Source organism: Bactrocera latifrons, unplaced genomic scaffold (genome assembly GCF_001853355.1).
Source record: "Bactrocera latifrons isolate USDA-ARS-PBARC rearing strain unplaced genomic scaffold, ASM185335v1 scaffold_1565, whole genome shotgun sequence".
NCBI classification, from domain to species: domain Eukaryota; kingdom Metazoa; phylum Arthropoda; class Insecta; order Diptera; family Tephritidae; genus Bactrocera; species Bactrocera latifrons.
Window position 1 is genome coordinate 2907 of NW_017535036.1, and position 13969 is coordinate 16875.

General features: G+C 32.3%; 3 protein-coding genes and 2 long non-coding RNA genes across 6 annotated transcripts; 1 reads left to right on the forward strand and 4 right to left on the reverse strand.

Moving 5' to 3' along the window:
- Positions 1-1849: 1849 nt before the first annotated feature.
- Positions 1850-2192, reverse strand: LOC108966135 (the record flags this gene model as incomplete). The annotated part of the gene is given in 1 exon segment (XM_018928898.1): positions 1850-2192. A coding segment is annotated over 1 exon segment (148 nt), but the record flags the coding sequence as incomplete, so codon positions are not given.
- A 2509-nt stretch (positions 2193-4701) lies between these two features.
- Positions 4702-7667, reverse strand: LOC108966137. Its single transcript, XM_018928901.1, has 2 exons — positions 7374-7667; positions 4702-5346 (listed from the first exon to the last, which is right to left on the reverse strand). Exons 1-2 carry the CDS (start codon positions 7525-7527, stop codon positions 4703-4705), a joined length of 798 nt encoding a protein of 265 aa, XP_018784446.1. The 5' UTR covers positions 7528-7667; the 3' UTR covers position 4702.
- A 122-nt stretch (positions 7668-7789) lies between these two features.
- On the forward strand, positions 7790-8316 carry LOC108966139. 2 transcript variants are annotated; one of them, XR_001993170.1, is made up of 3 exons: positions 7790-7858; positions 7925-8100; positions 8162-8316. It is a non-coding gene; the product is annotated as an uncharacterized LOC108966139 (long non-coding RNA). The 2 variants fall into 2 exon arrangements; XR_001993169.1 differs by lacking the exon at positions 7790-7858 and having other exon boundaries at positions 7870-8100.
- Positions 8317-8372: 56 nt separating this feature from the next.
- LOC108966138 lies at positions 8373-9403 on the reverse strand. Its single transcript, XR_001993168.1, has 2 exons — positions 8940-9403; positions 8373-8870 (listed from the first exon to the last, which is right to left on the reverse strand). It is a non-coding gene; the product is annotated as an uncharacterized LOC108966138 (long non-coding RNA).
- Positions 9404-9996: 593 nt separating this feature from the next.
- Positions 9997-12557, reverse strand: LOC108966136 (multifunctional protein ADE2). Its single transcript, XM_018928900.1, has 6 exons — positions 12358-12557; positions 12074-12277; positions 11867-12011; positions 11084-11196; positions 10889-11014; positions 9997-10784 (listed from the first exon to the last, which is right to left on the reverse strand). The coding sequence occupies exons 1-6, from the start codon at positions 12368-12370 to the stop codon at positions 10108-10110; spliced, it is 1278 nt and encodes a 425-aa protein (XP_018784445.1). The 5' UTR covers positions 12371-12557; the 3' UTR covers positions 9997-10107.
- Between the last annotated feature and the right edge of the window lie 1412 nt (positions 12558-13969).

Genomic DNA, 13969 nt, shown 5'->3' on the forward strand with positions numbered 1-13969 from the left:
TATATAATAATATTACGTAATAAAGTGTAAAGTGTACGAGTAGAGTACGAAAATTCAAATTTTGTTTCAATATGAGTGCATGATAACCAACATATATAAATACTTTTTATTCAAAACTCAAAATTTAAATATAAAAATATATGTACTGTCACCTAAAATATAAAACCATGTGTAATCAAAAATAAATGGAAATCGCTGACAGATATATTAACTAAAATTTATCCATTTTATTACGAAAACTCCCATTTTTTTATTTCAATATAAGTGCATGATAACCAAAAAATATAACCACTTTATAACAAAAACTCAATCTATTTTTTTATTTACGAGGAAGTACTTCAGTCACCCCGGGTATTCGCTCGGACAAGGTTATTTTTTTTGAGCGCGGCCAACGCAGAAGGAGTATAAAATTGTAATATGTATATAAAAAATGTTATATTACAACCATGTAAATAGTGTAATATAATATATATATATATAATCCACGATTTTACTTATCTGTGTTTATTAAATATAAATCACATATTATTCATATATTCATATATGTATATATATGGAAAAGTGTTCACATATTAAATTTTAGCTTGAAAAATCTTCTTAATCGTTGTTTTTTCATAGTTAATAAAGAAAAAAGAATCACTCGAAAGTACAAACAAAGGAAACGCTTAAAAATTCTTCACTTTTGGGTTTTAAGGTTTAGCAAAGTTGGTTTACTCGTAAACATAAACACTGTAAACTTTTCAGCCATAAATTTGATAAATCATTTTTAAATTACTAAATTTAGCTGAAAAATTACATAATACAAATGTGAAATGTGAGCTTATTTCAATGCTTGGAGAGTATATTTAAATATAGGTACGTAAAAAAATAAGATGTGTTCTTAGTGCAAATTTTTGATTTTTAAAAACGTGAATATTTTAAAAAATATTGGTTATTTTTATTTTGTTTTTAGATATTCCTCCTTTATCCGCACATACCCCACTTCTACGGAAATTCGATTTTTTTGCCCCTCCGCCAAAGTAATCGGAATCGTGTCAAAATGGCAAACAAGATTTCTTTTTAGTTTTGTGGCCTGCAAACGATCAGGTCTCAAAATGAGACAATATTTTGAGTGAATAGTAACTAGATACAAATTGAGACTTTACCTCAGAATGTCTCAAATAGACACCAGAGACTGCTACAGAATCGCGCTATAATCGTACGATTCTGAACTGTGATACAGTATCAAGTCTCTAGAGATAATTAGAAAATTTTTGAGATTCGAGGCGATTTTGCTATTTTGTAAGTGACAGTCACAAAATCTATTACATTGCATTATTCAGAGATGTTTTTATACTTGAATGAAAATAAATATGTCGATAACAAATATTAAATTTTCTATAACATAGTCAAAAAGCATAATTATCTTTGTTTCATAACATTAACGAAATTTATGTAAAATTTATTTATTTTTAACCTTTTCGTGTTTGAGGTGCTTACAAAATATAAAAAAAAACGACAATCGATTAATATCAATGGTGATCTCTATTCAGTATACGCAAATTAGCAGACAAGAGTTCTTTTTGGTTTTGTGAACTGCTAATTACCAGATCTCAAATTTGAGGCAATATTTTGAGACTAAAGCTAGAGAGTTTAGTGAATAGTAACTAGTCACAAATTGAGATTTTACTTCAAAATGTCTCAAATAGAAACTAGACTGGTTACAGAATCCCGCTATGTGTTCTTATTTTTGATATACATACATATGTACTTAAGTATGTATGTATTTGATATTGTATATTTGTATTATCTTTATACATAAAATATGTACATATGTATATGCTGCTAAAAATATGTTATATTTACTCACGTGTACTGGAAAGCTCCTCTGCTACCTCTACCCATGCCGCTTCTGTGCAATTTCTGTTACAATACTCTTTGAGCGTATTGTTGTACAAACATGGATACTTTTCTACAGTCTCCACCAATCGTATACTAATTTTTTTGTTTACATCCATTGTCGAAATTCAGTTCAAAACTAAAAGTAAAATTTCTAAAACATACACGACAATAACAAGATCGGGATGAATGGAAACGTCGACACGGACATATACGCAACTGCACAACTTGTTTACTCTCATGTGCTGAACACATAGAGAGAGACAGACTGCCAGCTACATCTGTCAAATATTAAAATACACACGTTCTTATGGACACAGTTATTTAGACAGCTGCACTACTGCAGGCACTCAGTTGTCGTTCTCGCTAACTTGAAAATAGTTTTAAATTTGCCGACGACAGTAGAGGGGAGTAATGCGACTAATATGTAAAATGTAGAATTATTCAAAGCTCTAACAAACATTACGTTATTTTACAAAGAGAAGCATAAAATAGGTCTGTTATATCATTTGTAATAACATCAAACATTTGCATCAAAAATTTCACTTTGAAAAAAAAAAAATATTAAAATTTCATTGATGTGAAATTGTGTACATATGTATATTATATTCGGAAATGTATCAAACAGACCCATCACCACGCCGCCTATGCAACTGATTTTTCTTGTAGATTTTATAGCTGCCTTTTCATTTAGATTTTAACCAAGACTCATTCTATGAGTAAAGTTTACTAGAGCATAAATGACAGGCATCTATTAACCAGATATTGAGAAATTTTGTCAAAAGTTTAGCCTGTAGTCGTAGCGATATGCAGTATATCGACACTGGCAACCAGAGAACGTTTATGATAGACCATCTCCTTGGCAACTCTACGTTGTAAAAGAGCAATTAGCTGACTCGTTTCTCCGGGAAAAATTCAGTTTGTGGGAAATTTAAAGATAATAGGGCCCATACATGTGCGTTCGATCTGTGTGAATTCGTTTCGCCCATACACGACACACAAATCCATTTTGCGGTCGTTCTTCACACCATGGATAATATGATACGAGACTCTGGCATTGGTTCTCATTTTTCTCTCAAACGCGTTACCTGATTATTTGACAGCGAAGGAGATCAAGGAATTTCGATAAGCTGATTTCAGGAAAGGCAAGATGCCAGAAGTAAACCGCCATAATTACCTGACGTAATTAGTGTGAAATGAAATTCCATTGAACTGTGCGAACATATTTTGGCAAAAATAAATGTTTATGTAAATTAATTAATGATTTTGCATTTTCGCATTACGCATATATGCATTTTCAAAGGGTTTAATTTAGTGTTTTTTGTATAATTTATTAAATACCCAATCAAATATTTTTCAGCAGGGCATCATTGACAGCTCTCTCAAATCAAATCAAAGAGTCTCGTATCATATTATCCATGCCCTGATTGTGTTTTGTTGCCAGCTCAGAAAACAGATCAGGATGATCTGCCAGCTGACAAGCAAGAGAGCAAGAACGGAGATTCTGATCAAGTCATCTATGTCTCGTATCATATTATCCATGGTAACTGTTCGCTTTACGAAATTCGACATTCCTTTTATAGTTTTAAAACGTTCGGTATTAAAAGAATACTTACCATCTGTTAAACAATTTCAATGTTATTAAAAAAGAAATGTTTTAGAAAAGGGTGGATAAGAATTAAGTAATAACAAGTAAGGAAGGGCTAAGTTCGGGTGTCACCGAACATTTTATACTCTCGCATGATAAAGTGATAATCGAGATTTCAGGCGTGGTTGTGAACCGATTTCACCCATATTTGGTACATGTCATCACGGTGTTAAGAAAATATTATATACCGAATTTCATTGAAATCGGTTGAGTACTTCCTGAGATATGGTTTTTGGTTCATAAGTGGGCGACGCCACGCCCATTTTCAAATTTAAAAAAAAAACCTGGATGCAGCTTCCTTCTGACATTTCTTCCGTAAAATTTAGTGTTTCTGACGTTATATGTTAGTCGGTTAACGCACTTTTAGTGATTTTCAACATAACCTTTGCATGGGAGGTCGGCGTTGTTATTGTCCGACTTCTTCCATTTTTGAACTGTATATGGAAATGCCTAAAGGAAACGACTCTATACAGTTTGGTTGACATAGCTATAGTAGTTTTCGAGATATGTACAAAAAAGTTAGTAGGGGCCGGGGCCACGCCCATTTTTCCAAAAAAATTACGTCCAAATATGCCCCTCCCTAGTGCGATCCTTTGTGCCGAATTTCATTTTAATATCTTTATTTACGGCTTAGTTATGACATTTTATAGGTTTTCGGTTTCCGCCATTTTGTGGGCATGGCAGTGGCCGATTTTGCCCATCTTCGAACTTAACTTTCTTATGGAGCCAAGAAATACGTGTACCAAGTTTCATCATGATATCTCAATTTTTACTCAAGTTACAGCTTGCACGGACGGACGGACAGACGGACGGACGGGCAGACAGACATCCGGATTTCAACTCTACCTGATCACCCTGATCACTTTGGTATATATAACCCTATATCTGACTCTTTTAGTTTTAGGACTTACAAACAACCGTTATGTGAACAAAACTATAATACTCTCTTTAGCAAGTATAAAAATATTTTTGTTCTCTGCGAACACGAAGCGTACAAGAATTTGGAAATGCGATATGGAAGAAAATTGTCTTATCAAGTTGCCGGACTCGTGTTGCTTGTGTGAAAACAATGAGCGACAACTCACGAAAATGTGTAGCGTGGGAATGTGTTAAAATAATGGAAACGTCGCAATAACTTCACAACTTTCAAAATCTACTAATTGGTAGTTAATGAATTTAGGTATTGTTTTCATTTAATATTTCATCAATTAATTGCAGAACTCTGAACTTAAATTGTCGCATTTGTGAGTTGGTCATTTCGTTAAGATCTGGCAATAAGCTTAATACAAATTGTTTTTTCGGAGTTTCTCTAGACATGGTTTGGTCGCGTTGCTCATTATATGTCACGGGTGTGGACGCAGCATGCATTAATGTAGAATTCGTAATTTTATTGTTAACCATATTATTCTCCGTGAGTTCACTTTGTCGAGATTTAGACACCATATAATTATCGAATTCTGGTCCACCTTCGTCCTCCGAGTTCACTGCTACCTTAATTTTTTTTAGAGCATATTTTTCATTTGGTTCATTATTTTCGAGATAAATTGGGTCTTGACTGTATACTGGCAGGTCTTCAATGATTTCAATATCTTCAGTACTATGTTCCGATCCAGTCCCATATTCCTCATCTGGCTCTACATCTATTTGTCTAACTGTTCTCTTTAATGCTCCAGGTTCATATGTTTTCTTCAAATATGGTATTATATATTTCATGTGATCGTATAAGTAATACTGTTGTACGGGTTCGCCCATTTTCATTTGCTTTAGTTTTCTGACTAAAATACTCCTGAAATTTTGCCATTTTTTCTGCGCGGCTTTTGCTAAAATAAAGAGAAAAATTCAAATAGTTTTTTTTTGTCATAAACATATAAGAAAATATCTTTTTTTGTAATGCAAACAACTTAGCGTTTTACGTTAACGTTACTATCCGAGTTAACAATTTCTTACTTAATATGAATATCACTGACTTATTAATTCTGACAATTAATCGTCCTTTCTATTTTGTTCTTGTATTTGTGTTCGTCACATCATGTATATTCTTCATTAGGACGGTAATAAAAATTAAAAAATTCCTATTTATAATTAAGCTATTAAAAGTAACTTTAAAAAGGCAGGAATGTCTTAGGTAGAAAAAATTGCCTTTCTGTGAAAGGTTAATCCAAATACTAAATTATCATATGCACATGGCTTAAAAAAAATACAGAAACCGTAAATTTTATACAATTTTACGTGTATAATTTTCAATCCACCTTGAATTGTGATATCTTTAATAACTATTGTAAGAGTCCATGCCTAAGAACATACATCAATTCAGAATCTTGTGCATCGAAGTGTGCAAAATTATGCAATTGCAAATATTCACCATCAACAATAAACGGCTTTTTGTGTGGTTTCTGTGTAACCCTTGCAAAGACCATTAATTCACAGCTGATCGGTGAAGAAAAACATTGTTTATAAACAAAATTTTTGCACAAATTGGAAAATATGCCGAAAAAAGGTTTTATGGAAAAATTTACTGACGTTTTATTTGATAAAGTTGCTGAACAAGTAAGAAATATTTGTATACGGCAAATAGCACAAATTTCACTTTTACTTCTGGAGACCATTTGCAGCAGATTTTGAATTGCCCTCATGTAAATTACATTAAACTCGCTTGACTTTTCTATTTGATTTATTTATGCATATATTCCGATTCTTTGCCGCCCCAATCTGAAGGTACCGTTGGAAATAAAAAGTTTGCCTGATTTAATACTCTTTACGCAAGTCTTTTGACCTCAAATTAATTAAATTGTAAACATTTAATCAAATTCACACTTTACACTTTTCGCACATTTTTAAGTAAGAAAATTAGTATAAACAATAATTCATATGAACATAATATTTAAATTTAATAAACAAATAAGTAATATTATTATATGTAATTATATTACGTACAAAAGTGTAATTCAGAGAAAGTACTACGCGAAAGTACTTTAGTCACACACAAATCTCTTCAAACTTTCGAGTGGGCAAAATAGTTCTTAAAGTATATTTATTTTCTTAAAAAATATACAATTAGTGTACATTTTTGATATAAATATGATATATATTAAATATATACCTAATAACTAAAAAATGTGTGAAAACTGGGTTAAACATAGTGAAATAACGAGCATTGTTTCTAAAAATTTTTGAACTTTAAAGTGAAAAATGTCGAAAACTGAGAACCTCCTCTATCCATCCGTACCATCAAATCGCGGCGCCGAAAGAATTGTAATATTGCCCATTTAAAGCTTGAGAAATGTTGGAACATTAATATTTATAGTTAATGAAAAAAAAGAGAATGTACAAATAAAGGAAAATCCTTCATATTTGGTTTTTAAGCTGTGGTTATGCTCGTTTTCCTTATAATTGTAATCTAACCTTTTCAACTATTAGTGTGCTAAGTGATTTTTAATTTAGTAAATTTAGTCAAAAGAAAACAAGTTAAAAGAGAAATGTGAACACCTGAACTTCGTTTAAAGGTAATCGGATTTTGTTTGAATTTGTACGGGCACAAATCCGACCTTGCCATTCGGACCCACAAACATAAATTAAAATTGTAAACAATGCCAATAAGGAAAGACCTCTTCTCATACACATAGTACTTATACATTTTTGATGGTGCTTAAAAATTATAGACTCGAAACATTGTCACAAGTCGTACTGCGGAAAGTAAGTAAATCTTTTCAGTTGGGCAAGTGCATGTTTCTGTCAACACACTTCAGGGTAATGAAACGAAACTGTCATCATACTTATGTATATAATTGTTGGACTATCACCATCTTTACAACTTAAGAAGTTGAATAACATATACATATGTACTTACGATCACAGTCTAACTCTTCTGCCACATCTATCCAAGCTCTTTCTCTACAATCTCTTCTTGTATATTCTTTTAAATTAGTGTTGTACAGAAGAGGATATTTTTTCACACATTTTACTAATCTAATATTAAATTTGTGATCTTGTAGTCCATCCATATTGATAACCAAAATAAAACATACACTCTCCAAAATAGGGCACGAATATATTCAACTAAACGCAGTAATGATTAAGAGACTACACGACAAACTGCATACTTCTATTTCAACAATCGTACAACCCTCAGTCGGACACAAACGTACAGATATGCGCCATTATGTTCCAATTCTGTGTTCTGTAAATACATAGACATACGGCTATGTACTCTGAAGTTTTACACTTGCAAGTACAGAAGTTTCCTAATGGAATTTGTAGAACATTAAAGTATTTTCATGTGAAAACTGTCCAAATTTTACAAATGCACGCATTTAATTATTTTGTTGCCATTCTGTAAGAATTCGTTTTGTGACATCTGTCGGACAACATACGTAAATCGTAATTGTTTGTGTGTTTCAGAGTCACTCTGTACGACTGTTATCTAATTATTCATGCTTTCAACAGAAAGACAATTTCTCGACACGTCGCCCTATTCTGAGAGGTTATTCCTGCTCATACCTCACAAGAAAAAAGCACAAAGCACTCACCACATGAGTTGAAAAACACTTTGGTGAAGAAATGGAACACCAAGAAAAGTAAGTAATTTCGCAAATTTATCAAATTGGGTGCATACATATTAATTTAGTTTATTTTTAGGATTTCGAAATTTGAAAGAACAACTTAGGAGCAGCTGCAGCATTATAGTATATTATTKAAACATAAATATATTTTTATTCGCACATGTATTAAATATTAGATAAGAAATAATAAGACAAATAAGATCTTGTCCAAATTATTTAAACATAAATATATTTTTATTCGCACATGTATTAAATATTAGATAAGAAATAATAAGACAAATAAGATCTTGTCCAAATTATTTAAACATAAATATATATATTTCTTTTTTATTCATACTCAGAATGAAGTAAAATGTACAAAGATTGTAAGTTAGATATTTATTGTAATAGGCAAATGCTTAAAATGTCACTGTTGATGTTTTCGGCGATATTTTGTTTTTGGAATATCCCTTAACAATGTCCAGCAGTAATCGGCAAGCAAACTGTCACTCCACTTGCTTTGGTACCGTTTCTCCATAGCAGGAATGTCTTGGTGGAACCGCTTCGTCAATTACGGCCCCTAAATTTTCGGGAAAAATCCAGATGGAAGTCTAGAATGTGAAATAAATTTTTAACAACGCTTTTACAGGCACTCCAGGCTCGTATCTCAATTTCATTTTTTCAAATGTTTTATCTATCATTAGTTCTGTAATTGGCGGACCCACAAATATGCCATCCTTAATTTTTGCTTCACTCACTCATGGAAATTTTTATTTCAGATACAAGAACCCGCTCTGTACTACCAACTTAAAAAAGAAAAAATTTACCGTTTCGAAAACAAGCATAACAAGTATAAATTAATTCAAATTATTCACCTTTCAATTTGATCACTAAAGCAGCAAGTTGCAGAATATTACAGAATATCAGAATATCTGTGGTGATAAATTTTGTTTTCAAATTTGACTTCAGGGTATCAAACTGCATCAGAATACACACACCTAAGAATGTACCTGTCACAAATTATTTATCAAAAGACCAAGCGGTCGCACATATTTATGTATGTACATATGTATGTAATTATGTGTGCATGTAACTGTATTTACAATATATGCATGCGCTTTTTGCCCTCATTTGCATATTAAATTTTTTTGTTGTATGTTTTAATGGAGATTTGGTTATGTTTTAGTGTGAAAAATGTAGTTATCTACTGATTGAAAAATAAACTATAAGTTGGCGGCGGCAATAATAATGGAGCACCAGCTCCATCCAACCATACCACTTTTAACCCTGAAATCGTGGGATACTATTCTAAAGCTGGCCCAAATTTAGTAAATATTATGAAAAAAAGTCAACATATACTTTTATTTTTATTTACATTATGTTTTTTGACTATGTTATAGAAAATTTAATATGTGTATAGACATATTTATTTTCATTCAAGTGTAAAAACATCTCTGAATAATGAAATGTAATAGATTTTGTGATAGTCACAGAATAGCAAAATCGTCTCAAGTCTCAAAAATTGTCTCTAACTTAAAAACTCAAATTTAGAGAGTTGAGACTGTATCACAGTAGAAATTCTCACGGTTATATACATATATATGTACCAAATTTATAAGACTTGCGGAATTACTCACTTTTCTTTATTTAGTTGTTTGTTTTTGTAAAATAGCTTTTTCACAGCGAAGACAAATCTCCCACAATTCCCACGACAGCCGGTTCTTTGCACCGGAATTGACCCGGATTTTATCCGGCCAAGGGTTGTTTTTTCGGCGGTGTAACCCCGGTTTAATCGGCAAGTGTTAAAAATCTCTAAACCGCTACAATGCGACATCGTCTGCATCAAAGCATTGTTTTTGTTTTTAGGGGAATAAATTTCCCCTCTTAGATTTTTTGGGATTCACCGGAAACGGTTCTAATTATATAAATATATTTACGTTTTTATATATATGTTTTATTAGCGGCAATCAACAAAATGCATGGCTTTAAAAGCCGATTTTATACAGAAATATGCTTCTCAAGATTCAGTTCTGCATACGTAATCTAAGCATTACGCACTCCGCGCACCAGCTTATCAGCCTTCTTTAAAGTAATAAAGTTATTGAGTTGTTTGACGCGTAGCTTGGACCAAATTATGTAATTTGAAAGTGCCAAAATTTGTGCCGCATGAAGCGCAGCTGCCTCAGGATATAACACAGTCGGGCAACCAAGACCGGAAGGCACATTTAAACTAGACCAAACATCAACTTGAATATTCTCTGCTTTTAAAGGTGGGCAATTAATCACTGGATATGTGGTGCTACCAGATAAGACTGGACCTAATCCATTAGAACGACCTGCTACGGCAATAAATATCAAATTATTGATAACACTTTCGTATTCACGGATAATGCGCAAGGTCTCTTCGGGTCCTTTGTGCGCTGACGTAACTCGTAGCTCAGTATTTACTCCTAATTGTTGCAAAGGTGTGGAGATTTTCTCACAATGAGCTCTATCGGAAGCGCTACCCATTAAAATAACCACTAGATGATCCTTAGCTGGTATTATGTCCTTAAGTTGCTTACTAACCCAAATAAAATTACGTTTCACTGTGTCCAGATCGCTATCGGTGACTGTGGAGAGATTACGATATACTTGTTTATCGACCATTAAACGTTTGTCGCCAGACGGCCACAGACGCCATGAGTCTGAATCGATAATGTCGGCGAGCACAATGTTTCCTACAAAAAAAACAGATGACGACGGTGCATTAGCGGTATGCACAAACAAATCGTGAATAAATTTGAAAATAAATAAGACTTTGTAAGTTATCAAAATTAAGTACCTTCAGTATCGATGCCAAATTCTACTTTCATATCAATAAGAGCACAATTTCGGGTGGCCCAAGCTTTCTCTAAAATTTCAAACACTAGTACAGTGGTTCGCTTCATAATGTCCAACTCATCTTGCCCTATTTGAGAACGGATTAAGCTATTGCATCACATTATTCTAAAATATGAATGTTATATTTGTAACCGACCAATTAGGACACCGTTAAAATTGAATTTTGCTGAGATAATTTGTTCATCAGACCATTGAGGATCGTGATTGGCATCATCCTTTAAGAACGTTTCCTGTTTTGGCGGTGAAAACCTTGCAAGAGAAAAAAAAAAAGAAAAAAAGTTCACAAAACCACTTTTTAAGATTTCTGCCATACATATAATATATGTAGCTAAATTTGATTTTGTGCTTATTTGTGAGATTAGTATTACTTCGTAAATCAGTATGTACATCAAAGTTATATTATTAAATCTATAAATTTTTATTTTTCTATTTTGTTTGATTCAGGTTGAGAAAATGTAGATTATAATAGCAATCAACATACAAAGTACTACGCAAAGGCATACAAACAATATGTACATATGTACATACATATTTGCTGATATGGATGAAGGTCAGTTCAAAATGACCGCATATCAAATGATCATATGTGTAACTGGAAAAGTATTGCCTAGTTGAAGATTCTTATCACTACCACAAAAGTGACGATTTTCTAAACATTTAAATTTAATAATTTCATATAATATTTCAAAAAAAAGTTTCAAGATAAATAGTAGACATGATGAGCAATTAATGTTTAAAGTGCCATAACATAATAAGCCATCAAACATTTAACACAAGTCAATATAAATAATTTTACTTCTTATACCCGGAACGGGGTATATTAACTTTGCAACATTAATATCATTTAATACCCTTTCATGCTTTAACGTTTTTCCTTGTTTCCACATACAAATGTACATAAAATTTTTTGAAAGTTTACCTGTATCCTTCCGGCACACCGGTATTACGTTTCAAAAACGAACCGGTAGCTAAACGTCTGGTGACCCACTCGATGGGTATCATTTCACATTTCTTAGCAATGAAGGCATTGCCCGAGCAAGGTTTGACGTAGGCCGTATTTATTCCTACAAGTACACAACACTGATTAGAATTTTGCTTTTGTGCACTCAAAATTTGCTGTGCTTACCCGCTTCGTTTAGAATGCCGAAAACTAGTCCATTTGTTGTGTTAGAAATCTCCGCTTTGCCTTGTAGATCGTGTGCCTTCATACCATCACCAGCTGTAATACGGTCTTTGCTCAGCAACAGGCACAACCCTTGATGTTCAGGGAGATCGTAAACCTGTTTAGTTTTACCTTCAATGAGGATTTTACCCAATTTGTAGCCCGCAACTGTGACGAAATAAAAATGTTGCTTGTATAAAAATGTTGCTTGTATAATGTAAACAAAAGGTAATACTCTTCACACTTACTAGTAGTAGCCATTTTAATGTACTTATTGTTGCAATTGTCGCACGTGCTTTTGAATTTTAAAATAATATTCGACAACAAATGTTTAATTCGATCGTCCGTTGTGTACTGATTGCGGCAAATGAATTGTGGTTCTCTTTATGTCTTTGCATGGAGTCGTTCCAATATGGTAGTGCTGTTATGGTGCTGGCTTGTTCATTTCAGTCACACGCAAATGAAAATAGGCTTTTTGTGTGTGTTTTGTACCAGTGGTCGGCATGAGAGGATCTGTCACTGTGCTGCCGAGCACGAAAAAAAGTAGCCCAGTGAGAAATTAGAATTAAAATTTAGCAAAATTATAAAAAAAAAATTATTGTTCAATATAATTTGAAAATTAAATATGTTTTCACCACGTTGGAGCAAAAATATATGAAAATATTCAATAAAACTATATATAAATAAACGATTATTCAAATCTAAGAGCAAATAATAAAAAGATAAATAAGAAGCTCTACAGTTTCTCGAATTGAGGGAATAATTTATATATATAATGTAAATAAAGCATAAAGTAATTGTTTAATGTTATATCTTTAATACATTCATCTATATCAATCTTTTCATGACAATTTCTTATTAAAATAATATTTTTTAAATGGGTTGAAGAAATTTTATTGCGTTGTTTGGAACTAATAAATTTTAAATCTGAAAAAATTTGTTCACATATTATATATAAGCAGAGGGAAAAAATTATAAACATTTAAATTAATTTTTTTTCAATTCAGTGTAGAATTAATCATCCAAATTTGTGATGTCTTTTAATTATTATCTTTAAAAGACTTGGAACATAAAAGGCATTGCATGGCACCAAAGGCATTAAGAATTATTTGGTTTTGCGCTATAATCTTATGTGATGTTAATTCGTTGCTGGCTCGACCATAGATAACTTGATAGGAATCTCTTTGGTTCGATCTGTGGGCTCGACACCGACTGAACGATTGACCGTAAGCGTACGTGTGAAGTTAGTTTGCACAATTGTGCTAAGAAATGCCGACCACTGGTTTGTACATACTTGTATATGAATAAATTTACCTGTTTACTTATTTTTTGCATAAAGAATTTCACTTTGAAGAAAATATTAAAATTTTATTTTTGGTTTGTACATACTTGTATATGAATAAATTTACCTGTTTACTTTTTTTTGCACAAAGAATTTCACTTTGAAGAAAATATTAACATTTTTTTGAAGTGCAAGGTATTGGTATGGCCACAACAAAATTGTGTACATGCCGGTCATTGTTATGTTGCTGCCCTCTCACAAACGTTCATGTAGTGGGATTCACAACGCCATTTTCAGTTCACTGTCGTGCTGCTGCAGTCTGTCGCGAGCATTGTGTCCTGCACATCAAATGAAAATAAGSTTTTAAGTGTATGTATGTATATACAAAATATTTTTGCTATTTTGGTTTTACAGTGAGATATTTAAGTATTTTTGTTTACAAATATTTTTCTTAGATGTATGAATAGAAATATTTTTTCAGCAAATTTAAAAGAATTGTTGCATACATTTTATGCTTAAGATAAAGATGGGGTTTAAGGGATTCAATTAGATTAAGCCGTCTATTCATTAATGCGGTA